General features: G+C 54.1%; 1 protein-coding gene across 2 annotated transcripts; it reads right to left on the bottom strand.

The window, feature by feature from the left end:
• Positions 1 to 514: 514 nt before the first annotated feature.
• CDHR1 (cadherin related family member 1) lies at positions 515 to 23,638 on the bottom strand. 2 transcript variants are annotated; one of them, XM_012105432.4, is made up of 17 exons: positions 23,486 to 23,638; positions 22,882 to 22,977; positions 21,980 to 22,125; positions 21,131 to 21,181; positions 19,912 to 20,001; positions 18,631 to 18,717; positions 16,986 to 17,102; positions 15,758 to 15,901; positions 13,731 to 13,809; positions 12,366 to 12,466; positions 9,370 to 9,573; positions 8,630 to 8,782; positions 6,772 to 6,936; positions 6,283 to 6,350; positions 5,525 to 5,753; positions 3,706 to 3,963; positions 515 to 2,887 (listed from the first exon to the last, which is right to left on the bottom strand). In XM_012105432.4, the coding sequence occupies exons 1-17, from the start codon at positions 23,538 to 23,540 to the stop codon at positions 2,327 to 2,329; spliced, it is 2,604 nt and encodes an 867-aa protein (XP_011960822.2). In that variant the 5' UTR covers positions 23,541 to 23,638; the 3' UTR covers positions 515 to 2,326. The 2 variants fall into 2 exon arrangements, with proteins under 2 accessions (XP_011960822.2, XP_060262802.1); XM_060406819.1 differs by lacking the exon at positions 515 to 2,887 and adding an exon at positions 3,087 to 3,511.
• Positions 23,639 to 25,659: the final 2,021 nt, after the last annotated feature.

Raw genomic sequence — 25,659 nt, 5'->3', positions numbered from 1 at the left:
CCCAGAGATGACACTGATTCCATGTGTGGGCTTCCATGCCCACACCTGCCCTCTCTGAGCTGGGCTTGGATAATTAGTGCTAGCTCCAGATCCTATTCCTCCCCAGGCAGCCCAGCTGGGGCTTGTCCTGCTTGAGAGAAAAGGCCCATCCAGGCCAGGATCTACTCAGGTAGACAAGCCCCACAAATGCGTTGCTGTTGGAGATGTATGCATGGCAATTTGGAAAAACTTTTGCAGCCTCCTACAGTCAGGTCTGGGGGTTGGGGGATGGACCCGGTAAAAGAACCAAGGGGCAGCTCTGATCTTGGCTATCAGGAAGATTGGCCTCTACAAGTCAGCTAACACTGATGTTGGACAGGGATCCAGAGGGACCTCCCTGGTTGTCTAGTGTTTAAGACTCTCTGTTCTCATGCAGGGGCACAGGTGTGACCTCTGGCTGGGAAACTAAGATCCTGCATGCTGCAGGAGTGGCAGAATTTTTTTTTTTTTTAAAGGCAGGGAGCTGGAGGTCAGGTTGGCTTTTGGTTAACAGATTTTATTGATCATTTACAAAAAAGGTTGACCACATGCAAGTTGTAAGGATGCTGCATTCTCTGTGAAGGGCAAACATGATCCAACCTAGTCTTGAAACCCATACCCACTTATTGAGACTGGGCTCCTAGTTTGTTAGAGCCCAGCTGTTAATACACCCTGGGTTGCGGACCGCAGAAACCCCAGCAAGGAGCCTGCACACCAGCTCATCTGAGTAACACCTCCACACACCAACTTAGAAATCAGGAAAACCACATATGCATACCATCTGTGGTTAAATTCACACACATATCCTAGAGGGGTTCTGAGTGAGTGGAGTGAAATGCAAGGAACTGTTCTGTTTCTCTCTCTAGGCACATATCTGTATTTCTTCTTGGCCAAGTGTCCTTAAAGTCAGATGGAACTTCTTTCATTAAATGAAGCTTGCACGTCGTCTCTGTTGGGGGCGGTGGTCACAAGCGGAGGAGGTGCGGTCCAACTAGAGGGACGTGCTATGGAGCCCTGAGCCCTCAAACCAGGTTCCTGCCGCCAAACGTCTGTGACCTCTGGCAATCACTCTCCCTCTTGGGAACTCGTTTTCGTCATCTTGGCAAGATGGAGCTTTGGCTGGCTGTGCGGCCCAGCTCTGGTTCTTTCTGACAACGGCTGGTCTGGGCTACATGAGGGATGTAGCTGGGGGGAGGTGGAAGGGAAGCTACGGCATGGTCCAGCTCCAGCCATCTTGGATCAGTGGCAGCACCCTACCCCTAGCACAGCGCCCCCTGTGGGTGCTTGGCAGAACAGCTGGGAGGCTCCTAATACTTTGTGGAAGAGTTGCACCCAGGAGAACTGGCCAGGGGAAAAATACTTCCTATTCGTGCTGCTTTGCACTTGGTTAAAGCCCTCATCACTACTACTTGTTTTGATCCTCATCCCAGATCTGTGAATGAATAAGGCTGATTCACGTTCTTCATTTTCCAGATGAGAAAGAGGATGAGCCTTCCCAAGGTTATCGCACGTGAGCAGAAGAGCTGGATAAAAACAGAAGTCGCCCCAGATCTCAGCCCTGCTCTGTCTCCTCAAGGACTTCTAGTGGGACAGCTCCTGAGGGTACCTGTTGCTCCTGAGGATGTCTCTGGAGCTTGGCTCAGGGCAGCCCTGGCTGGGGGAGGGCTCTCTCCCACAGAGTCCATCTTATGCCTCTGTGTCCCTGGTCCTGAGGGGGCATAGCAGGGGCTCACAGTCTCTGCCCAGACCCCATCCTCCACCTTCTAATGAGTTTTAGGCGCAGGCCCACAGTCGACAAGAGTTCTCAGCACATCCTCGCCCTCTGGCTGCATTTGGTTTCCCACAGCCTGCAAGGTTCGCTGACCCTCAGCCTTAGTCAGCCCCTGAGCCTTTTTCTGCTCCTGCTCTTAGCTGGAGGCTTCAGGATCCAGGTGCTAGTCAACCTTGTCACATGTGGCCAGGGCTCTGCTCCTGAACTAAGAAAGCTGGGGCCCCAGCAGGACCCAAGCGACACTGTGAAGTCTGGAGTTGGAGAAAGGAGACATCAATCTGGCTCCTTGTTGCTGCCCAGCCTCTGCTGCACGGGGAGCGCTGCACATGTGCCAAGGGGCTGGGTGATGGGGAAGTGTTTCCCAATTGCGGTCATAGTCAGAGGAAGAAATCCTTTGCCCAAGGCATTGTCCAGAGCCCTGGTTATGGGGGTTACACCATTGTACAAAACAGGGGTGACCCTAAGGAGCAAAGTTGAAGAGCGTGGCCCAGGTATCAGAGCAATTGGAGTGGGGAGAGAGGGGCCACAGGACACAGTCTAGAAGTGAGCTTTGCTATGTAGATTCTTCTTCTCGAACTTTTGCCTGAGCTCAGAGACTAGAGCTGACTGGGCAGGGCTTCCCACAGCCTTGCGTTTTGCCACGGCCCTGGGTTTTGGTGATGGTTGTGGGGGTTGCTGAGGGCCAAGTGAGCCAGAGACAGTAGGCACGGTCCAGGGGGCCTGGCCCATGCTGGGTGCCGTGCTGGGTGGTGGAGGGGGAGCGGGGGCTTGGGGGGGTGGTGTGCTTCCACGGCTGTTATTGTTGCTGTTCTCATTGGGAGGAGCCTCTTTGAGCACAAACTTATCAGCGGCCTTGGTCCTTCGGAACTTAAGCCACTCGATGCGGATGCTACGGGGTGCAGGGCTGGGCCGCTTGCGGAGAACTCGCCGCACCGGCTGGACCTTGTTGGACTTCTTGTTGCGCCAGAAGGTGGCGGTGGAGATGAGGACGGTTAAGGCCACAATGATGGCCATAATGCCAGCCAGCACGCCCACGGCCTTCATGGGGTTCTCCTTGGTCTGCATCAGGAAGGCGGCCATGGGGCCTCGCGACAGCATCTGGAAGAGAGGTGCCTTCAGCCGCTCCTGCCTGGAGCCCACAGGACAGAGCAGGGGCCCTGAGCTCCCTTAGGCCAGATGGTTTTTAAGCTTTCTGGAGTCAGTCGTCCCCTAGAGAATCTGATGAGAACTATGGGCTTTACTCCAGGTTAAAAAAAAACACACACACACACTCAGAAAAAATACAATGCAGACTGGATTGGATGAAGGACTCCTATATTAGCTGGGACTGCTTTCCTTTGATGGGGGTGGGGGGGTTCATATCTGCCCAAGTATATTAGGAACCTCTTAAGGGATGACTTCCTGCCAGACACTGAGCTGAGAACCACACATGATTTTACTTCTGCCTTTCAACACGCATGTGAAGGAGGTGTCGTGAGTCCTGTTTCACAGGAAGGGGAAAGACTTAGCAAAGTCACATTGCTACAAAGGTTGAAACCGGTATTTCGACCTGATGTCAAAGCCTGTGCGTTGGATGGCACAGGTAGTCTCTGTGAGCACGGGGTGGGTGTCTTTGGAGGAAGGTGGTCTTTCTCGCCACAGACTTCCCTGGTGGCTCAGACAGTAAAGCATCTGTCTACAACGTGGGAGACCTGGGTTCAAGCCCTGGGTTGGGAAGATCTCCTGGAGAAGGAAATGGCAATCCACTCCAGTACTATTGCCTGGAAAATCCCATGGACAGAGGAGCCTGGTAGGCTACAGTCTATGGGGTTGCAAAGAGTCAGACACGACTGAGCAACTTCACTTTCTCTCTGGCCACGTTGCAGGGAGGCCTGAGCTGGCCTCTGACCAACCCTCCACGTGGGCTTCGTACTCACCTCAGTGTCTACGATGTCAATCTTGAGCAAGGCCGTGGTGCTGAAGGATGGGGAGCCCCGGTCCTTGGCCTGCACCTCTAGGGACCACGTGCGGTCCCCATTGGGCGTGATGTTGTGCAGGGCATCCAGGGATCGGATGGAGTTCTTGAGCCAGATTTCCCCCGTGTGTGCGTTGATGTCGAACACGTTGGCCGGCTCTGCGTGGGTGATGGAGTAGTCCAGTAGGTTGTTGGGCTCTTCTGCGTCCTGGTCTGTGGCCTGTGCACAGGGAGGGATAGGCGGAGCTGGGCTCTGAGCGTCATATTTGTGTCCCCTGGCTGAACCGACAGGTCATATGCAGTTTGCTGGGTTGATGGGAAATGGTCCTAATCCTGTTTTGAGTGAATGGAACTGGAAGAATTGAATGAGCCAAGGTCTGTGCTTGGCTATATACATGCGCTGTCAATCTCAGAACAAGCCTAGTCAAGTCAGTACCGCTAAGAAACAAAAAGCCTGGAGGCTGAGTGTCTTGCGTAACGATGGAGAGGGAGAAGGAGGGGAGCTGGGTCCAGAGTCAAGCCTGTTGGGTTTCGGGGTTCATGCTTTCTCCGTGTTGGGAAGGCAGAGCAGTGGAGGAGCAGTGCTGTGAAAGCAGGCAGGCAGCTGGGTGAGCTCAGGCCAAGCAAACATGCAACCTGCCCGAGCCTCCATTTCTTAATCTGTAAAGTGGCAATAATGTCTTCTTTCTCAGAGGTTAATTCTGGGTGGAGGTGGGCATGGGGGTATACAGTGAAAGTGAAAAGTGAAAGTGTTAGTCTCTAAGTCACGTCCAGTTCTTTGTGACCCACGTCCATTCTTTGCGGTCCCATGGACTATAGCCTGCCAGGCTCCTCTGTCCATAGAATTCTCCAGGCAGGAATAGTGGAGTGGGGTGCCATTCCCTTCTCCAGGGGATCTTCTTAATCCAGGGATCAAACCCGGATCTCCTTCATTGCAGGCAAATTCTTCACTATCTGAACCACTAGGGGTATATAAAGTACCTTAAAAATCATTGCCTATTTCAGGAGTCCAAGATATTTGAAAAGAAATCCTTAAGCCACAGCGCCACTTGCAGCTTCAGGAACAAAGCTTTTTTTTTTTTTTTTTTTTGATCTAAGAATGATGGACATTTAGACACCGGTGCCAGGCTCACACCTGGCCAGTGACATACCAGGGGTAGGCAGAGCAAGGACAGAGAGGAAGGGAGTGGGCATTTCCGGGGCAACAGCCAGGCTGCTGGTGTGGGGGTTGCTGGTGGCTGCTGGGGGGAGCAGGGAGGAGTTAGCCACAGTGACTCCAGAAGTACCAGGTCCAGAATGGCCAGAGTCAGGGGCTCACGTAGAGCCTGGCATTGTCATGTGGTTGGTGCCCACAGAGGGGCGAGGCCAGCCTTCAGTCAATGGTGAGAGGGTGGAGGGGCCCGGCAGGCAGCAGCATCTCCATCTGGCTAGCAGCTCCCGGATACAGCAGCTGGACGCTGGGCCGCCTGCTGAGCTGAGTCGTGGCTTCTAGCCTGTCGGATACTCACGTGGGGAAATGCCGTGGGACCAAAACTTGAAGGGAGGGTCCCCATGGGGCTCTAGCCAGAAGCATACACAAGCTGCCAGCATCAGGTCCACAGATCCTCTCGGACAGTACTGGATGGGTGCCTGGCTCCCACAGTGTGCCCGAGATACTAAGGAGGAAGCTACCTAAGCCCGCTGGGGCGGGGCAGGGAGAGGACAGGCTCCGAGGGCCCTGGAGTTGGCCAAGTGCACAGTGACCAAGCCGTGACGACATCTCGGCTACTTTTGAAGCTCACCTCAATTTTCACTGGGCTCCCCAGCACCATTATCTTCTCCTGGACACTCTTTCCAAACTGGGGGTAGTGGTCATTGACATCCAGCAGCGTGATGAACACCTCAGCCAGGCTGTACCTGCCCTCCATGTCCTCCGCCTTCACGTAGAAGTTGTACCTGGCAGTGCCCTCAGCGTCCAGGCTGGCCCAGGGCTGGGTGTAGATGATCCCAGAGGACGGGTGGATCAGGAAGCTGCCGGGCACAGAGAGTGCAGCAAGGGTGTGCAGAAGCACGCACACGTGTGCACACACGTGCCTGCAGTAAGGAGCCGCCTCCAAGAAGAAGCGGCGATGCGCTGGGCAGCTTCTCGGAGCATCTCGTTTGTTCCTCTCCACATCCTCCCAGTCTGACTCAGGGAGGCAGGCCCACTCATCTACTTACTATCAATGTGGAACTTCACCCAAGTCACAGCCCTTCCCGCTCCTCCCATGACCTGCCTCTCCCTAGCCCGCACTGCTTGCCTGGCCCCGGAGGCCATGAGCCCCAGCTCCAGGTTGTGGTGATGACCTCACTTCTCTCAGACTCACCTCCTCAGGTGTATGCCCACACCTCTGCCTCGGGCTCTCTACAGCTGCCCTTTATTCCCGGCTCCCAGGCTCACCTCCCCAGCCCAGGTGCCGTTCGGGCCAGGCTCCTCCTGACCTCAGCACAGATCCTCCTCCCCCCTCAGCCTCCCAAACCCCTTCCCCAAGGCCCTGCCTGGGTTTCTGGATTTACTCACAGGTCTGCCCCAGATCCATAAATGGAGTACTTGACTTCACCCCAGGGCCCTGTGTCTGGATCCACGGCCTGGAAGAGAGAAAGCTCCCAGTGGCCCTGGCCCCTTTGTCAGGGGATGTTGGCAGCTCTTGCTTTCAATGGCCACACAAGGATTTGGGTGGGGTGGGAGGGTTGCCCAGCTGGGGAGAACTGCAGGCCTGCTCTGGAGCCCTAGTTTCGCCTCAGGTCTAAAGCATTGGAGAAACCAGATCTGGAAGGCCTTCTACTTCTCATTACATGCCCTCACTATCATCCTGTGAGGTGCTGTTATGCCCATTGTACAGAATAAAAACCGAGGCTCAGAGAGGGCGCATAGCTTGTCCAAGGACACAGCCAATGAATGTGGGTTTATCGAATCAAACAGGAGCCCAGGTTTGTCTGACTTCACAAGGGCCCCCTTCAGTGGGGCTCACAACCCCACCCCCAGTCCCTGGGGCAGCCCCCAACCCACTGTAACAGCCAACACGTTGGAGCCCCCGGGGGCATTCTCGGGGATCCTGGCAACGTAGTAGTGGGAGGTGAACTTGGGGACGTTGTCATTGGTATCCAGGAGCTGGATCACGACATCCGCCGTGGAGCTGAACTTCTCTGGGGTGCTCACTTCAATGGCGAGGAGCTGGGGAAGGAAAAGGAAGACTTGTCTGGATGGCAGTTGCTCTGCAGAGAGCCTGTCCCATCCTGTCTCGGTATCACCCCAGCACCCACCTGCCTTGCCTCCCATTTTCTCCGCTGCCAGCCAGCTATTCCTGCCGCCACCTGCAGGGGGCACCTCTAAGGCAAACATCATCCCCCCACCCCGTCCACCGCCAGCAACTGACGGCAATGCCTGGTTCCTTATAGTTGCCATTTGCATTGGAACCAGTTTCTTTTGCTCCATTAGTTTGTATATTATTATTATTTTTTTTGCTTTCAATTTAAAGCAATTTTGCTTCGTAATATAATTTAATATCTGTTAGAGCAAATTTTTGCCTCATACTCTTTTTTCCCCAAATTCCCTGATTATTCTTATCGGTTTGTTTCTCCAGATAAAAGCCAGTATAATTGTGTCAAGTTCCCTACATCCTCCCCTAAGGAAATTTTGGGTAAGACTTAATTGAAGTGGCATTGGATTCTTTATTAACCTGATGAGAATTTTCATTTTTGAACAGGGTTTGTCTTTATATTTCTTGCCTTCTTTTATCTTTTTGTTAAATTTGTACATTTTTTGATATTTGTATGCTCGAATCTTGTTATGGTAACTCTTAGGAATTTTATCTATTAGTTGTTCTTATAAAAGTGATCTCTAATTCCATTATTCTCATTGCTATTGTTTTGGAGTGCAGGAAAATTATTAGATTTGTGACCTATCTTGGTAATCCATCATGTTAGCAAATTTGCAGTATCTAACTATGTTTTGATCATTTCTTTTAGATTTTTCTAAGCAAGCAATCACATCATCTAAAAACAAGGATAACTTTATCTCTTCCTTTCTAATGACTGTACCTTTTATTTCCTTTCTTATTTAGGAATAACGTTTAATTCTAGGAACAGTGTTAAACAAAACTGGTAAGAGCAGGTATCCACGTTTTGTTCATGACTTCAGAGAATGCTTTTAAAATTTCACTTTCATTGGTTGATTGATTGAAGTATAGTTGATTAACGTTGTATAGAATTTCACTTTTAAGTATGATGCAATCAATATGCATGCATGTATAATTATAAATAATTATAACAATTTAAATTAATAGCAGCAAAGTACTTTTTCTTTTTATTAATATTGGGTTGGTCAAAAAGTTTGTTTGCATTTTTCCACAACATCCAACATCTTATGGAAAATTCCAAACGAACTTTTGGGTCAACCTCCATATTTATTTACATATTTATGTAAATATACATTAACTTTATGTGTTTATCATTTTGAATAATTGTAAATACAAAGGAACTTTTCTCATGCTTTGCTAAAGTTTTTAACAGAACAATTGGCATGTCGAGTGCAAACAAGAAAACATCTCTCCTGATGATCAAAGGGTTTTTTCTCTCAGTCTGTTCACATGGCACATTACATGGGTGGTTTTTCTTTGGACCACCCTCCTCCTTGCATTCCTGGGGAGAGTTGTAGTTAGACACTGGAGCTCAGTGAGGCTGTGGAGTAGAGGGGAGCTCTTGTATCATACTTTTCCTCTCCCCACTGCTCCCCAAGTCCGAAGGAGGAGCAGCGGGAAAGAGTAGGGCTAGGAGGACTAGGGGGTGACGAGAGACCCCTCAAGGATGAACCTAGGTACTACTGTGACACCCCTCTCCCATTCAAGGTAGTGCACAGCGTCACTTACCTTGAAGGTCAACACTTTAAACTTTTCAAAGTCAATGGCAGCTGAGTTCTCCACAATGATCGTGACTTGGGCTTCATTCAGGACCGTCTGCGGGACCACTCGGAAGATGCCCCCAGGTCCCACCAGCCGCAAGTTGAATTTGGCATTGGCTCCCTGGGCAACGGTTTGGAGAGCAGAAACAGGGAAGATGAATGAGAATAAACCATTATAGGGTCGTGCTGTGCAAGGGGACTTTGCATGCCCTTGACCCTGGGAGGTAAGCATTCTTAGGAGAGGTGACCAACAATCAGACAAGTTGAGTGAACTATGAGGAAGAAGCAAGCACGGAAAGCCCAGCCCTGCGCCGGGCACAGGAGGCGACAGGACACGTTCACAGCGTCTGGAGGGTCAGACCCAGAGGTGCTTTCACCTTTTAAGGCCTCATGCACAGCTTGCAGGACTTCATAGCCCAGCCAGGCCTTGAACCCTGGGCAATGGCCCCGAAAGCCGGGAAAACTTCCAGAGGTGCTTTTTTCCGACTGGCTTTTCTTTTTAACTGATTGTGAATATCTTTAGGCCATGCAGCTGGTCTCTGATTACCTACGCTCCCTCCTCTCTCTCTTGGTTATCCACTCTTGCCTCATCCCTTTTGTGACCCTCCAGCCCCGGTGACATCAGCAGGAAAGGTTCAGGCAGGCTCAGCTTTGGGACTCGGTCCCCAGCGGTTTGCAGAAAGACAGGTGGAGGGCAGGACCACAAACCTGGTCTGAGTCATTGACGGTGATCTTGAGGCCCCGAAGGATCTCCCCCTGGGGCGGGTGCTCATACATGGACAGCTCAAACCTGTTCTGGGGTCCACTCTCCCCATAGAATGTCGGTGGATGGTTGTTGAGGTCCACGATCCGGATGGTGACCGGCACCATGGCCTGGGCGGCTAGAGTCCCTGCAGAGCTGACCTCAGTCACCTGGGTGGGGGACAGGTGGCGATGGCTGTGTGGCAGGCTGACTCCAACATGGCCCAATGATCCCTGCTTCTTGGTATCTATGCCCTCATGTAATCTCCTCTTTACTTAAAAAAAAGAAAATTTATTTGTACCAGGTCTTAGTCAAGGCATGTGGGATCTAGTTCCCTGATCAGCGATTGAACCCTGGGCCCCCTGCACTGGGAGCATGGAATCTTAGCCACTGGCCCACCAGAGAAGTCCCTGTAATCTCCTCTTTTTGAGTGTGGCTTGGCCTAGGGACCTGCTTCAAACTGATAGAATATAGCGGAGGTGATGAAATATCATTTTGTGATTAGATTAGATCATAACTTCTGTCTTTTAGCAGAGCAGACAGCTCTGTTGACAGCTTCTCTGATGTTTCGAGGAACTAATGGTGATCGCCAGTCAACAGCTGGAGAGGAACCGCGGTTCTTAGTCCACCAGCCCGAGAGGAAGTAAGTCCCGCCGATAACCATGTGAGCCCAGAAGCTCATCCTCTCTTGTTGGGCCTTCAGGTGAGAACCCGGTCTTGGCTGAATATCTGTCAGCAGCCATGTGAGAGACCTTGAACCTGAGGACCCAGCTAAGCTGACCCTAGATTCCTGCCCACAGCAACTGCAGTGTTTAAATGTGTGTTTAAACTGCAGTGTTTAAATTACACACATTTGTGGTCATACATTACAACAGTCCTGGGAAACTCGCACAGTGCTATCACTAGCCCTGTTTTACGATGAGGCGGGAGGGGTCAGGTGGTCACCGGGGGTCACACAGCTGGACTAGAAGATGCGTCTGATCCCTTAGTTAGCGCTCTCTCCACCGCATCATACCGCCCTCTTCTTGTAGCCAGACATAGGGTCAAACCCTAGCTCTGCCATATTCTGCCCTTGTGTCCACTTGCCAGGGGGAGGCTGCAGGGAAGACAGGTGTGGTGAGGCAGCAGTGGCTGACTAGCACAGCCTGCAAGCCAGGGCTGAGTGTCCACAGGTGCCTCATGGGCATGTGGCAAATAGCACATGAGGCCTAGAAGGGCTTCCTCCCCCCTTCCTATAAGCAGGCTCTGGCCTTCAACTTACCGTCCTCTAATCACCCTCCCAGACTCCACTCTGTCATATACCAGCTGCTTCATAACTCTTCTTTTTAATAATTAAAAAAATATTTATTTATTTATTTATTTTTGGCCACATCCCAAGGCATTCGGAACTTCCCTGACCAGGGATGGAACCCATGACCCCTGCATGGGAAGGGTGGAGTCCCCGCCGCTGGGCCAGCAGGGAAGTCCCACTCTTCTTTTCTAGAACTTATTCCTCCGCCTCCTTTTCACTCCTCCCTCTCAGCTGTTGGCCTGTCCCCAAGTCAGACGCTTCACGCTGATCCCCACACTGCACGTGGCACGGCCACTCTCCCTCACCCTCCAGCGTGCTCCGTCCCCTCGGCTAATGCGACTCCACACTGCAGGTTGGCCTTGACCCCATCTCTCCTTCACCTGCTCCTCCCCCTTCCTCCCTCTTGGTCAGGGTGCTCCAGCAGTGGTGTTCCCAGCTAGTGGCGCCTCTCTCCGCGCCGCCCTCCTCTGGGTGGTCTCATTCCCTCCTAGCCTTTCACAGCTACCTGTACGTGGATGTTGTCTGAAGCTCAAACCTGTACACTTAGGCGTGGATTTTCAACTTGAATGTCCCCGAGGCACCAAAACGCATCATGCCTGTCCTATTCAACTTGCCTCCCTCCTGGGTTTCTGATGGTGAGGATCTACACCGGCTTCTTCCCTCCCTCTCCTCTCCCTGACCCCTCACAGCCACGTTCTGTGGTGTCTGCCTCCTTCATAGTTCGCAGCCTGTCCATTTTTCCCATCCCACCTTCCCTCACCCCCGTGGGCCCTTGCCATCTACCACCTGGGCTGATGGGTCTGCTGCCCTGCTCCTCATCTGATTCCCTTCAAACCCGAGTTGGGACCAGGGTTTTCAGATGCCAGGCCGGGACTAGTGCCAGAATCACCTGGGAGCTCGAAACATGCAGAGTCCTGGGTTTCCCCCAGAGACACTGCATTCCTATCCCCCGTAGTGGGCCCTGGAAACCTTTGTTTGCCAAGCTCTCTGAATCTGAGAATCCCTCTAGTTTAGTGAGCAGTCAGAGTGAGCTTTTACAAGACTCCGATCCTGTTCAAAACCTTTCCACGGCTTTTCACTGCTCTTGGGCAGGACTAGCTATATAGTTTGCAGGCTCAGTGAAAAACGAAACGAGCTGGCCCCTTGTTAGAAAATTGCTAAGAATTTCAAGACAGCAAGAGCAAAGCATTAAGCCCAGTGCGGGGCACGTCCAATTGCGGTCCCTGCGTAATCACACAGGTTGCATGGACACAAAGCTGGCCCCATTGCAGGAAAAGTCCATACCTGTATTGAGAGCCTTTGCTCCTCTGTCCCCCAACTTGGGGTCCAACTGTTTCTCCATTACAGGCTGATGTGGACTCCTGGCTCAGGTCCCACTTGCTCCTCATTGGCTCACTAAGCTTCCCTTGCTTGCAATGCCTCCGCCTGCCCCAACCAACCAATGCTCTCCACACCTCTCTGCTTCCCGGGTCCTACCTACGTTCGAGGCACTGCTGCTCCCACCCTCCCTTCTCTGCCTTGTCCCAGCTCCCCACACCAGCTGCCACCTCTTGCAGGTGTTCCCTGAAACAATGTCTAGATCCTCCCCCTGACCGTGGGCCCTGAGGGGTAAGGAGTGGGGGTCAGGGTCTTATCACCTCTGGTGGAGAAGGCCAAGATGGAGGGAGGTACCTGTACATGCAGCTCATACACCTCTCTCCGGAGCTGGGAAGGGCTCTGCGTCACGGAGATGGCTCCAGATGTCTCATTAATTTCAAAGGCTCCATCACTTCCTGTCACAGAGAGATGTGCCCTGCAGTTCTGAACAAGACCACACGGTGGCGCAGGGGAGTTGTGCCAGGCCTCACAGGGTATTTCATTCAAGTCTCCCGTATCTCTGTGTCTTGCCAGTGAGGAAGCTGAGCTCAGAGGGGCTCAGTAACTTGTCTTAGGCTACACGGTGAGCGCAGAGCTGGGGCTTCAAGTCACTACTTTCCGGCTCCCAGGTTCCCTAGTGTTTTGCTTCTCTCATGCATGCATGTGTGGGTAGGTGTGATGGAAAGAGAAAGGAGAAATAAAGAGGTACAAAGGGAGGGAGATAAGAAAAGGGGGAGGGAGGAGAGAAAATAATGGAAAGAAGGAAGAGAAAGACTGGAGGAGGAGAAGGAGGAGAAGGAGAGGCAAGAAGATGGGCGGGGAGACGGGGTGGGCTGGGTGCTTGGTAGGTGTGTGCAGGCTTGCAGCTGTGGAGGGGAGGGAAGGCAGTCAGGGGTCTGCGTGCCTGGGCGAGAAGCCTGTCTGTGACGGTGGGCATGTGTGCACGTGTGTGAGCTGCTGGAAGGGGAGTGTGCAGCAGGCATGTCCCAGGGACAGGGTCAGAGGAAGTGATGGTATCTGAGTGAGGGCATGGAGACGTGTGCACGTGTGTGGGGCCAGGCACCAGGTGTGGTGGCCCCTGGAGGGTGCCGGCTACTGAGGGCTGAAGAGCCCTCCCTGAGCTGGCTCCTCCTGCTCAGTTGTTGCCCAATTGTGGAAGGAGGCAGCAGACTCAAGCCCAATGGGAACTTGGGATGATTTAGCTTCTTTGAGCCTCAGTTTTCTCATCCATACACAGGGTGAGTAGTAGGGACACCCTGAATCATCACTGTATTTAATTCACTTAATTCAATAATATGCTCTAAGCCAAAACATTTAAAGGAATGAGAAAAAACCATAGCAACTTAGAGTGTCAGAAAGCTTGCCACCCTTTCCTAACATGAGCATACACCCATGAGTGTGTGGGAACATGGCCTGGCGCTGCCTGTGTTGCGTTCAGTAATGCCGCTGCCCCTCCCCACCCAACGCGCCGCTCCCTGTTACTGGAAACAACGACAAGCAGGGCCAAGAGCAGATGCCCAACGAGACGTGCTGCCTCCTGGAGGGACCCAGCCTCTACTCTCCATGCACCTTGTCCTTCTGGCCTATAGATGAGGAAACTGGGACCCAGAGAGACTGGGGATCTCACCCTGCTTGTCCAGGGATGTGTACCTACAGCCCAGCAATGCGCCCCAGACTCACCATTCACCAGACTGTAGAGAACGCGGTTGGGTTTGCCCTGATCTCCATCCATGGCAACCACCGTCAAGACCTCTGAGCCCTGGGAGGAACAGGAGCAGCTGACTGAGGCCAATGTCGGGCGTGGGGGGGTGCTGGGGTTCTCCCTTCCCCAGATACTGCTCCCATCACAGAGGGGAGGGGCCACCACACTCGAGAGTCAGGCCTCTGCCAGGCCCCATCCTTGCTCGGCAGTAAGCTCATAGTCCTCTGGCCTCCCAGGGCTGGAGGGACAGCCTGCTCCCCACTGCTTGCCCGCCACGTGGGTTGGCACGTAGCTGCCCAGGGACACTCAGGGCTCCCGCCTGGGCCTCCTCCTCACACGTCTTACACGCCTCCCTCCCCACACACCACCCTCAGGCCTCACCTCTCTTGCCCCCCCTCCAGCCTCACACCTGCTGCCTCTTCTGTCTCTGGCCTTCAAAGGGGCCTGAAGGGAGAGCCGGGAGAGGGGCCAGGCAGAGGGGGTCCAGTGCAAAGTCCAGGAACTAGGATTTTGTCCTGTGGCTGCAGGGGCTGCTCGAAGGGTTTGGGAAGCTGTCTCAACTGACAAGCCCTGTTCAAGCCCTGCCTGCCACCCTCTCCTGACCTCCCTACGCAGACCCTTCACCCCAGAGGCCTACCCATGCTCATGGCTGCTTCCTGACTGTCCTCTCCCCTCATTCCTAGCACCTCTTTCCCCCTTAGCTCCTCAGCAGGACATTCTGGGCCTCCCCCTGCTCTGCCCTACGGCCCCCATGGGGGAAGCCCAGCCTTTCTCTTTCCCTCTCTATGTCCATCTCCACCACTCAACTTGCAACTTTTGGAAAGGTGGTTTCTCAGCTTGGACCCAGCACAGGGGTGGTGCTCAGCAAGTGTTGGAAATAATCAGAAACTGGGGAAGTGAGACTAGAGGATGCAATTCCATTCCACGGAGAGTTCTGGAACTGCAGCCAGCTACTCCAGTACTCTTGCCTGGAAAATCCCATGGGCGGAGGAGCCTGGTAGGCTGCAGTCCATGAGGTTGCTAAGAGTCGGACACAACTGAGCAAATTCACTTTCACTTTTCACTTTCATGCATTGGAGAAGGAAATGGCAACCCGCTCCTTTGTTTTTGCCTGGAGAATCCCAGGGACGGGGGAGCCTGGTGGGCTGCCGTCTATGAGGTAGCACAGAGTCGGACACGACTGAAGTGACTTAGCTTAGCTTATGTGAGAGTTGACTCCAGCCTGGCCCTTGCTGGCTGGGAGCTCATGGTCTGGTTGGGGGGCATAGTAACACATGGGTGCCCCATAGAGGGGAAAGTGGCACCTGGGCTGAGTTGAGAAAGACGAGGGGCATTGTGCCCATGGGCACATGTCAGGTGATGGCAAAAGAGTGGGGTGGGGAGACGGGCTGGGCTGAGTAAAGGACGTTGCTGGCTCCTGGGTGGAGGGCAGGCCAGACCTTGGATGCCAGGCCCAGGGCTGGAAATTGAGAGACCAAAAGGGGCAGAGGCTGAAGACAGCCTTTGACCTGGGCCTGCATGTGATGTCTGACAAGGGTGATTCAGCAGCAAACTGCGGGAGAACTACTGGCTCAAGGGGCCTCAGGCTACTGGCTTGGAGGAAAGGAAGCAAAACTTTGGCGCCTCACCTCCTGTATAAGGTGCAGGAAAGGCCCCCTCTAAACCAGACCATCAGCTCTCCTCCCAGCCTCTCTTCACAGCCCTTTTGCAGGGCTGACACTTGCAGCCAGGCTGGGGTAAGTGTGGATGAGTGAAGACATGCCTGGCACAGCCCTGGCACCCAAGAGGTGCTCCACACACGAGCAGCTTCCTCTTCCCCCTTACACTTCCCAGTGCAAAACGGCCTGTGTGCGGCCTGAGTCAGTGAATCCAGAACTGGCCTCCATGTGAGGTGAGTGAGCCTGGGCTGAGCCTAGCCATCTCCACCAGGGGAACCCTTGGGCAGTGCAAAGGACAGGGCGGGAGGGATCTGGAGGTGCATGGGTTGAGGGGTGCAGCTACCCACCGGAAGGGTGTCCTCGTACACATAGCCATAGTAGGGTGTGCCCACGAAGACAGGGGCCATGTCCTGCACGTCCTCCACGTTGACCGTGACCTTGGTGGTGGCTGAGAGCACCACGTCCGCCCCTCGCAGCTTTCCCCCGCCATCCTGCAGAAGAATCAGAGAGGGAAGAGAGGTTGGGCTCCAGAGTTGAGCAGACTCCCGTGGAATCTGGCTCCTGCCACTGACTGGCCTCGAGGCCAGCGGCCTGCCCTGTTTCTGTGGGCATCTATGCCACTTAGAGATAATTTTCCCCCTTTTACAGGTATCAGGAAAATTAAATGAGATAATGCATGAAGGTCTTCAGCCAGTGCGCAGCAGGTGCTCAAAAGCGTTCCTTTGGAAAAAGGGTTAGTTAGGTTTCTCTCCAGGGAAGTCATCTCTGAAGAGGAGCAGAGGAGGAGAGGGTCAGAGCCAAAATCTCTCCTCCCAGCCAGGAGCCCAGCCACAAAGTCTCCTGAGAATCTTCAAAGAATATGAGGTGGACCCATGCCTGAGGGTACATCATAGAAGTGTGCACCTGCCAAGCCAGCCCTCACAGGGTAACTGGCAGGCAGGGCTGGCTCAGGCCTCCCAACATAGACTGAGGGGGCTGCCCTGTGGCCTATATGACCAGCAGGGACTTTCCTGGAGAAGAAAACCAGGGGCTTAGAAGGAAGGCTGGGGTTTTCTGCCCTTGAGGGGAAGAGCAGTCACTTGATTTGAGCACCTGCTGAGCTGCAAACCCTACACCACACACTTCAGAAATATGAGGAATTTAGTCAAGTTTTGGGGTGGGCAGATGAGGAAATTGAGGCTCAGAGTGGGTAACTGGTCACACAGAGAGGCAGAGGCAGGATGGGCGAGCCTGGACAGAGAAACGGAGGTGCCCAAAGGCCAGGCTGTGTGGGATGTGAGGGCGTGGCCCCTGGGCCTACAGAGGGGAGGCTGGCCGGTCAGTCCTGAGGGGCGGACGCCCTCTCCCGGGAGGGAATATGCCCTCTCCGGCTCACAGACACCAGCGTCCCCGAAGAATATGTCTGTCCGGCAGGGTCCGCTCAACCCAGATCCCGAGCAGCGGCAGCCCCACTCCCGCCTCCGTGGTGCCATCTGTCCCCTCCATCATAGAACCTAACTGCTCCCATCCAAGGGCAGCTTCCCCCGATGGAGGCTGAGGACTGCCGGGATGCTCCCAGTCCTCCCTTCCTGTTACCTTGGCAACCACAGTGAGGAAGTGGGCCCGGGCCTTCTCGAAGTCCAGGGTGGCCCCGGCCTGGAGGCGCAGCACCCCGCTGTGGCGGTCCACGGAGAACTCGGAGGGGTGCGGATTCTGTAAGAGCGAGGGCAGGCTGGGCCTTGGGGTGGGGCCCAGGCCGGCCCCAGGAGCACCCGCTCTGCTTACTGAAAGGGAGTCTCCACCATCCTTTGTCACAGGAACTAGGACCTAGGGGCTGAGGTGCAACTTCAGGGCACTCAGGCTTTCCTGTCGGCAGAGTCCCCCTTCCTGGAGCTCAGGCCTTCCCCTCCCCCTCCCTCAGTCCAACCAAGATGTTCCAGCAGGGTCTCAGGTTTTCTCTCGGCCTCAGCTGGAAAACAACCGGGCCCAGCTCGGGGCTAAACTCTGGCCCAGAGTTCCCAGGTGGAAACCTCAGCAGCATGCTCTAACCTAGAGGAGGTGTGGACTGAAAGCCGTAGAGACAGAGAGAACCTTCAGGATCTTCCAGCCCCACCATTAAGTGACTGTGGGTCAGCCAGGCAGCATCTGGGTGGGGGTGGGGAAGGTCAAGTGGGAGCAGGAGGTGGTCTCTGATCTGAAGACGGGGTCACTGTGGGTCAAGAGCTGTTGCTGGAGCTTCTCATGGGTTTAATCCCCACAACGGGCTTCACAGGAGGCACTAGCGGTAAAGAATCCGCCTGCCAGTGCAGGAGACGTGGGAGACCCAGGTTCAGTCCCTGGTTCAGGAAGACCCCCTGGAGGAGGGCATGGCAACCCACGCCAGGATTCTTGTCTGGAAAATCCCATGGACAGAGGAGCCTGGCGGGCTACAGCCCACGGGGTTGCAGTGAAGCGACTTGGCGCGCGCACACACAGTCCTCACAATCCCGTGAGGGTGTGCTTTTATCTTTCCCACTCGGTGCGTGAGGGAGCTGATCAGGGAAAGTCACATAATGGCTGAACCCGTGTGCGGGGGAAGTGGTGGGATCTCTCCAGAACCCGTGGAGCACAGGGAGGATTTCCAGGGTTTCTAACCACCGAGCTACACTACCTTGAAAATTGTGAAAGCAAGAGATTAAAAGTGGAGGGAAGAGGAGGAGCTGCGGAAACAGCAGCTGTGGCGGGAGGGCAGTGGGTTCTGGAGGAGCTGGCGGAGAGGCAGGCGACATGGGGTGGGGTCTCTGCCTTTAACAGAGTGCGTTGGATGGACAAGGGCGGGGAGGGGGTGTCACGGCTCTGCTCCTCCTGAGAGCTGCCTCCCCTTCCCTTTTTCCTCTTGACAATTCTAGGCCCAGACAAGTTTCTTTTACTCTGTGTGGGTACCAAATGCCCAGGTCATCTCCTGGGGAAGGGACTGGCTGGTAGTGAGGTGAGGGTCCTGAAATCTGGGGAAAGGAAGGCAGGTCAACTTAACGGGAGCCAGGATGTGCCAGTCAGGGGAAGACGGCCTCTGCTCAGGCCAGTCTCCGGTCCCCGCTTGGTCCCACGTCTGAGTGAACTGAGACCTCGCTGGAATCGGACGCACCATCTCTGATCATCTTTGGGAATCTTTGAGGCATGGACCTGACAGATGGCGGTGGAGGCCACCCAGGTGTCCCCACCAGCCCAGGCCCCTGGCTGTTTCCTGAGCACCCCACCTTACCTTCAGGAAGTAGGTGACGCTCCCTGCAGAGCCGGTGTCCCTGTCCACTGCATGGACCCTGGCGAGACTGCTCCCAGAAGGTGTGTCCTGCGGGGCCACAGCCACAGAGGGTCAGTCTCAGGAGCAGTGACAGGAGCTCAGGGAGCTGGGGTGTGGGAGCATGGGAAGGTGGGGTCAGGGGAGTGAGGCCTAAAAACAGGTGAAAGGCGGTCACTGACCCAGGGAGCATGAACAGGAGCAGGGGCCTTGGTGGAGGAGACTCTGGAGTCCACGTGGGGTCAGGAGAGGGGAACAAACAGACATCCTCCTTCCGAAAAAAGCTTCAGGGAAAGAGCAAAGAAAACTCTAGGGCTCCCAACAGATGGAGCGTTTAAATATGAAATGACTGGAAATAGTTCATAAACAAGGGCATATTCAGTATCACCAGGGCTCACACATGTGCAGCTTAGAGCCAAAAAGAATAGCTTTCTCCTACTGAGTTAGCAGACATTTAAAGCTGCAAAATCCCCAGTGTGGACCAGGAACCAGGAGACATACCCTTTCCCGCATTCCAGGGTAAAGGCAAACAAGTTCCATTCTGGAAAGTCAATCTGACAACACCTCACATGTACCCATGCTTTGACCTAGCAATTTCAAATCATTCCCATTAGAGAAAAGGAACTTTTAAGTTCAGAGTTTGATGTTTCTTACGATGGCAACAATTTACAGCACCTTTAATATCCAGACATAAAGGAACAGTTTAGTAAATGCTGGAATATGCTATTAAAGGAAAGCTATTAAAATGTTAGGTACCCCAACTTCACGATTACAACTTCACGCTTATGTTATACATTAAGTGAAAGAGACTGCAGAAAGCATATGTTTAGCAGTCACAAGTATGTAAAACAAACGGAAAACAAGAACCTGTAATCACAGGACTGACGAGAAGGAAATAGCCCCAAATTTAACAATGTTGTCTCAAGCTGGATGGATTAAGAGTGGCTTTTAAACTCTTTATATTTCTACTTTTCTGTATATTTCACACTTTCACAATAAGAGTACACTATAATTCTAATGGAAAATGGTACATAAACGTTCCTTTGGAATAATAATGAATGTATGAGGGGATGGCAGTGGAGGTGAGGGGGAGGACACAGAGGGGAGGGGTGAGGTTAGTGAGTGATGGAGGGGCTCTTCCCTCCAGTGCCCGGCTCCCCTTGGCCAGGTCACAGGTCAGTCCAGAGGACAGGCCACAGGTCTGGGTGGGAGGGCATCAACACTGCTCGGGGGCCCCTCGCTCACCTCGGGAACCTGGACAACATAGGGCTCCTGGATAAACCTGGGCGCCTCGTCATTGGCATCAGTAACTAGGATCATGACTTTTTCTGCCACCTGCAAAGAGGCAAAGGGGACAGGAGCTGGGAGAGTGAGACCTTCTGATAAAGGAGAATGTCCTCTACCAGCCCAGGTGCAGTCTCTGCCCCTCCCTCCTTCTCTTCCTCCCTCTCCCTTCCCTCTTTCGTCATTCATGAAGCGCATATTATTATTAAGCAACTACTTGATGCCAAGCACTGTGCTCTGTCTGACGGTGTGAAATTTGCAGGGTGGAGTGGTGGGCAAAGATCAGCATGTCCAAGCGTGTTATCATTCAGCCTGACAACAGCAACATGCTGGCCACTGAGGGCAAGGGCCTGCACTGCACGACTCTGGGGGCACTGTGCCCCCCAACCTAGCTAAAGGCACCGGTCTAGGCGGCTGCATCCAGAGGCTCAGAGAAGAGGCATGTGACCCAGCCTAGTGGAGGACACCAGGGGGGCCTGGGAAGCAAGCCATTTGTGGGTGAGAGGGAAAAGGGGGTGGAAGGTATGTCAGGAAGAAGCACGGGCCAAAGGCAAAGTGAAAGGCCTGGTGAGTTCAGAGAACAGAACGGAGGCAGATTTAGGGCTAGACAGCAGGTAGGGCGAATGTGGGAGAGAAGGTGGTTGAGGCTGAGGGTGTTCCGAATGCCAGTCTGAAACTAGGACTCCATCCCGAGGGTAGTGGGGAGCAGCTGGCAGCATCTTCTGAGCCGGGGGACTGTGGCCAGGCAGGATTGTGTTGCACAGTGGTGGCTTCAGATTGGGGTCTGGAGCCTTGGAGGGAGGGGAGCCCCTGGGATTATCTGAGAAGCACTAAAAAGGGGTTGGTGAAAGTGGAGGCTATGGAGGAAGAGGCAAGGAGGAGGGATGCATGCCCAGGTATTCAGCCTGTGCGATGAGGATGGAGCCAGGTGGGAGGAGAGGGAAGGATTGAGGAGACGCTACTTGCGGAATGTGGGGGTGCTCCGTCGGCAGAAGGGCAGCAGGCAGGTCTGTCTCTTCCCAGTCTCTCCTTTCCGTCCCCTCTCTCCTATGAGCTCACTGGGGCAGATCTTGTTGGACTTCAGCTGGGAGCCCCCACCCCCAGCCCCTGGGGGAGGGCATAGTGCTCAGACCCAGGGAGAGGCTGGGGGCGGGGGTTGCTGGCTGCAGTGTGCACTCACCAGGTTCAGCCCATCAGAAATGCTGATAATGGCTTCAATCTCATCTTCCCTCTGTGAAGCACAAGGGCAGAGTGAGGATCCGGGAGTCGGAGGTGCTCTGAGGACCCCGAAGCTGGGCACATCAGAGGGGCCCTGGAGCAGGGCGGGGTGGCCAAAAGCTTCCTCCACTACCTCTGGCCACGGTCATGCTTGAGACCTGGTTTGGGGTTTAACCCATCAAGAGTTCTCATAAACTCAGGGGGCTTGGGTGCCAACAGAATCTGCACCCTCTTGCTAGAATGAGGAGAGTTGCTAACTGGTGTGCTGGAGGACGCAGGAAGGGGTCCTCCTTTTTTCATCCTTTAAAAAATGTTCCTCTTTCTCCCTTTCATCTCTGCTGCACTGCTCTGTATCCTACGGTTCCTCAGAGATCCAGGTCTGTGGTGTCTCAAACCCTCCCCAGGACATGGTGGGGCCTCAGTGAGGAAGGGTGTCAAGGTCCCCAGTCCTGCCCTGGGTTGATAGGCTGGGGCAGCGCCGTCGCACCTCCTTTGCTGTGTCCCCACCGTTTCCTTTCTCCGGGCTGGGGGGTCTGCTGGCAGCACCCCACAGCTGGGGTCCCGACAGCTGGCTCACCTGCCTGGCATGGGGTCTCACAAGAGAAACACAGCCTGTCCCCCGCAGGCTCAGCGCACACAGAGGGACGTACTTTTACCCAAGTCAGACCTGCCCTTAAAACCAGCCCTGATCTGCTGGCTGAATTTTCTGTGACTTATGAGACCTCTCCAAGGATGCTCTTGAGGGAACCTTCCAGCCCACCGAGGTCCGTCTGCACACCTGGCAGGCAACGCTCCTCCCAGGTCCCCGTACCTCTCTGTCCAGCTCTTCAATCAGGGTGATGTTTCCCAATTTGGGGTCAACTGAAAAGACGCTTCTAGTGCTGGGGTTAAAGCTGATGTGGTAGGAGACAGGGTCTCCCTCGGGGTCTGTTCCATTCAGGGTGTACACATGAGAGCCTGGAAGAAGACAGAGGGGGCACGCTGAGCACTGGCGGATGCCCTCTCTTCCTCTTTATTCTTCCCGACTATCAGTTAGCAGGTGTAGCCACTGCTTTACAGATTGTAATCTAGACTACAGACTACAGAGGGCTTCAGGGCTGCTGGGTTTAACGCTAGGGTCTCTGCCTGGAGCCAAGACTGGAGATGGGGGAGGAGGGAAAAGGGAGGAATCACTAAGGTGGAGCACTGTTCCCCAAGCTTGGACTAGCTCTTCAGAGAATTCTCAGCAGGTGCTCCTTTTACACGCGCTTGTCCTTACTCTCAGGGTTCTGCCCATCCAGTGAAGGAGAGGAAATTGCGAATCTCCCTCCTCCTGCCCCGTCTCTGCAGATTCCAGTGAATTCATTGTTTTGGGCCGTTTTAAAGCCTAGCGCCCTGGGGCTCTGGGAGCAAGTGCTTTGTTCAAGGTCATAAATACAGAGGGTCAGGAGCCCCGGATCTGGGGACCTCCGCCTGCCTCTTGGGGCAGGTCGCGTCTCTGGGCCGGCGGCTGGATCTCTAGAACTGTCCGGGCTCGGGTCTCCACGACTGCGTGGAGACCTTTCCCGCTACAGCCCCGGGGGATTCAGAGCGCTAACGGGGCGCCCGGGAGCGCCTGCCGCCTGGCGCTCGGCCTCTCGATAGGTTCGGAGGAGTCACGGGTTCGGTCCCTGTGTCGGGGGAACGTGGGCCGCTCCTCTGGGAGACGGCGGGGCAGGCGCCAGGGCTACTCACCCACCGGCGTGTCCTCCGGGAGGCTGAACAGGGCCATGTTTCCGTTGGTGCTGCCCGCCCCGTTGTCGAAGAAGTGGGGGGCGAAGTTGGCCTGAGCTAGGGAGGGAACCCAGCACAGAGGACAGCTGGGAGCGCCGAGGGGCAGCTCCGCACCCGCTGGTCGCGCTGTCTGGCCCCACAGGCGGGCAGGCTCCCTCCCCGACCCCCGCGCACCCACGAGGTCCCGCGGCTACCACCTCCCGTGCGCTCGGACTGGGCTGCAGCTGTCAGGGGCGCGCACCATCTGGGGTGTCTGGAACCTAGGCAGCGGCCGATTTCAGCCTCATCGGTGGGCAGACTGGGAAACCGCGACCCAGAGAGGGACAGGTCCCTGGCCAAGGTCACAGGGGGAGTGGGGACGCCCTCCCGCAGCCCCCAGTGCAGCCGCCAAAGCTGCTTCTGAAGAAGCAAAGAACAGCGAGGGTCCCCCTTCCCCTCGCGCAGTCCCCGTCCCCAGCCCCACTCTGGAAGCGAGCGGTCCAGCACTGTCCCTAGGTCCACCCGGGTGGAGCTGGCACCCATTTCTCGTCCCCATCGGGGCCCGCTGGACCCTGCGGCCACTCACCCAGGCTGAGGAACAGCATCCACAGGGCCAGGACGGCCGGCGGGCCGCGCCCCATGTCTCCGCCGGCGGGTGGTGCGGCTCCCCGCAGCCGAGGCCGGGCTCCGGAGCGTGGAGCATGCCCTAGGCTCACGACGAGTGCAGGGCTGAAGACCCGGGCGGCGGCGGCGGGAGGGGGCGCGGGCGGGAGTGCGAGGGCGCTAAGCGGATGACACAGCTCGGATCGGCGCCTCTGGAGCCTCCTGCCTGCCTCCTAATGAGACCAATTAGTGGGTGCAGAGCTGAGGGGACCCGGCTTCCAGCAGGGGGCGAGGGCAGGGGGGCGGGCAGGGGGACCAGACTACCCTTCCTCCATCCCCCAGTAACAGCCCCCCTCCATCTACTGTTAGCAAGAGTCAGGGATTCAGGCCAAGGAGAAGGTTAAGGAGCAGCCCTAGAACGTTGGGCAATTTTTAGGCCCCATTAGCCAACACCTTTCTTGTTCAATCCCCTCAGGCTTGGCCCTGTGGCTGGAAAGATGCACTTTATTTATTTTTTGAAAAGTTATAACAGTAATTTTAATTTTATTGACATATAGTTGATGTACAATATTATATAAGGTATAGGTGTACTGATTACAAACAGGGAAAGGAGTACACCAAGGCTGTGTATTGTCACTCTGCTTATTTAACTTATATGCAGAGTACATCGGAGAAGGCAGTGGCAACCCATTCCAGTACCCTTGCCTGGAAAATCCCATGGATGGAGGAGCCTGGTAGGGTGTAGTCCATGGGGTCACTAAGCGTCGGAGATGACTGAGCGACTTCACTTTCACTTTTCACTTTCATGCATTGGAGAAGGAAATGGCAACCCACTCTAGTGTTCTTGCCTGGAGAATCCCAGGGACGGGGGAGCCTGGTGGGCTGCCGTCTATGGGGTCGCACAGAGTCGGACAGGAGTGAAGCAGCTTAGCAGCAGCAGCAGAGTACATCATGAGAAACGCTGGGCTGGATGAAGCACAAGCTGGAATCAAGATTGCTGGGAGAAATATCAATAACCTCAGATGTGAGATGACACCACCCTTATGGCAGAAAGTGAAGAAGAACTAAAGAGCCTGTTGATGAAAGTGAAAGAGGAGAGTGAAAAAGTTGGCTTAAAGCTCCACATTCAGAAAACTAAGATCATGGCATCTGGTCCCATCACTTCATGGCAAATAGATGGGGAAACAGTAGAAACAGTGGGAGATTTTATTTTGGGGGGCTCCAAAGTCACTGCAGATGGTGATTGCAGCCATGAAATTAAAAGATGCTTACTCCTTGGAAGAAAAGTTATGACCAACCTAGACAGCATATTAAAAAGCAGAGACATTACTTTGCCAACAAAGGTCCATCTAGTCAAGGCTATGGTTTTTCCAGTAGTCATGTATGGATGTGAGAGTTGGACTATAAAGAAAGCTGAGCACTGAAGAATGTATGCTCTTGAACTGTGTGCAGAAAATTCTTGAGAGTCCCTTGGATGCAAGGAGCTCCAACCGGTCCATCCTAAAGAAAATCAGTCCCGAATATTCATTGGAAGGACTGATGCTGAAGCTGAAACTCCCAATACTTCGGCCACCTGATGAGAACTGACTCACTGGAAAAGACCCTGATGCTGGGAAAGATTGAAGGCAGGAGGAGAAGGGGAAGACAGAGGATGAGATGGTTGGATGGCATCACTGACTCAATGGACACGAGTTTAATAAATTCTGGGAGCTGGCAATGCACAGGGAAGCCTGGTGTGCTGCAGTTCATGGGGTTGCAAAGAGTCAGACACGACTGAGCGACTGAACTGAACTGATAGGTGAACAATATAGTGAGTCACAATTTTTAAAGTTATTCATGGTTATTATAAGATATTGGCTATATTCCTTGTGTTGTACGATATTTTGTATCTAATAATTTGTACCTCTTAATTTCCTGCCGCTACATTGCCTACCCCCTCCTCTTTCCCCACTGGTAACTACTAGTTTATTCTGTGAGTCTGCTGAAAAGATGCACTTTAAATTGCACAGACATTTCTGCAACTTTTGTGTTACAAAATGCTGGGACAATGCCGGTCAACAGACTTATACTAGAGAGGGATAGATGAATACGCCATATGCTGTGTGTGTGTGTGGTGAGAGTGTCCCTGCTTTCAAATGGAATAAGTTAAAGCACAGG

The sequence above is a fragment of the Ovis aries genome, chromosome 25 (assembly GCF_016772045.2).
Source record: "Ovis aries strain OAR_USU_Benz2616 breed Rambouillet chromosome 25, ARS-UI_Ramb_v3.0, whole genome shotgun sequence".
NCBI lineage: Eukaryota > Metazoa > Chordata > Mammalia > Artiodactyla > Bovidae > Ovis > Ovis aries.
This window is presented reverse-complemented; position numbering and strand designations above follow the sequence as displayed.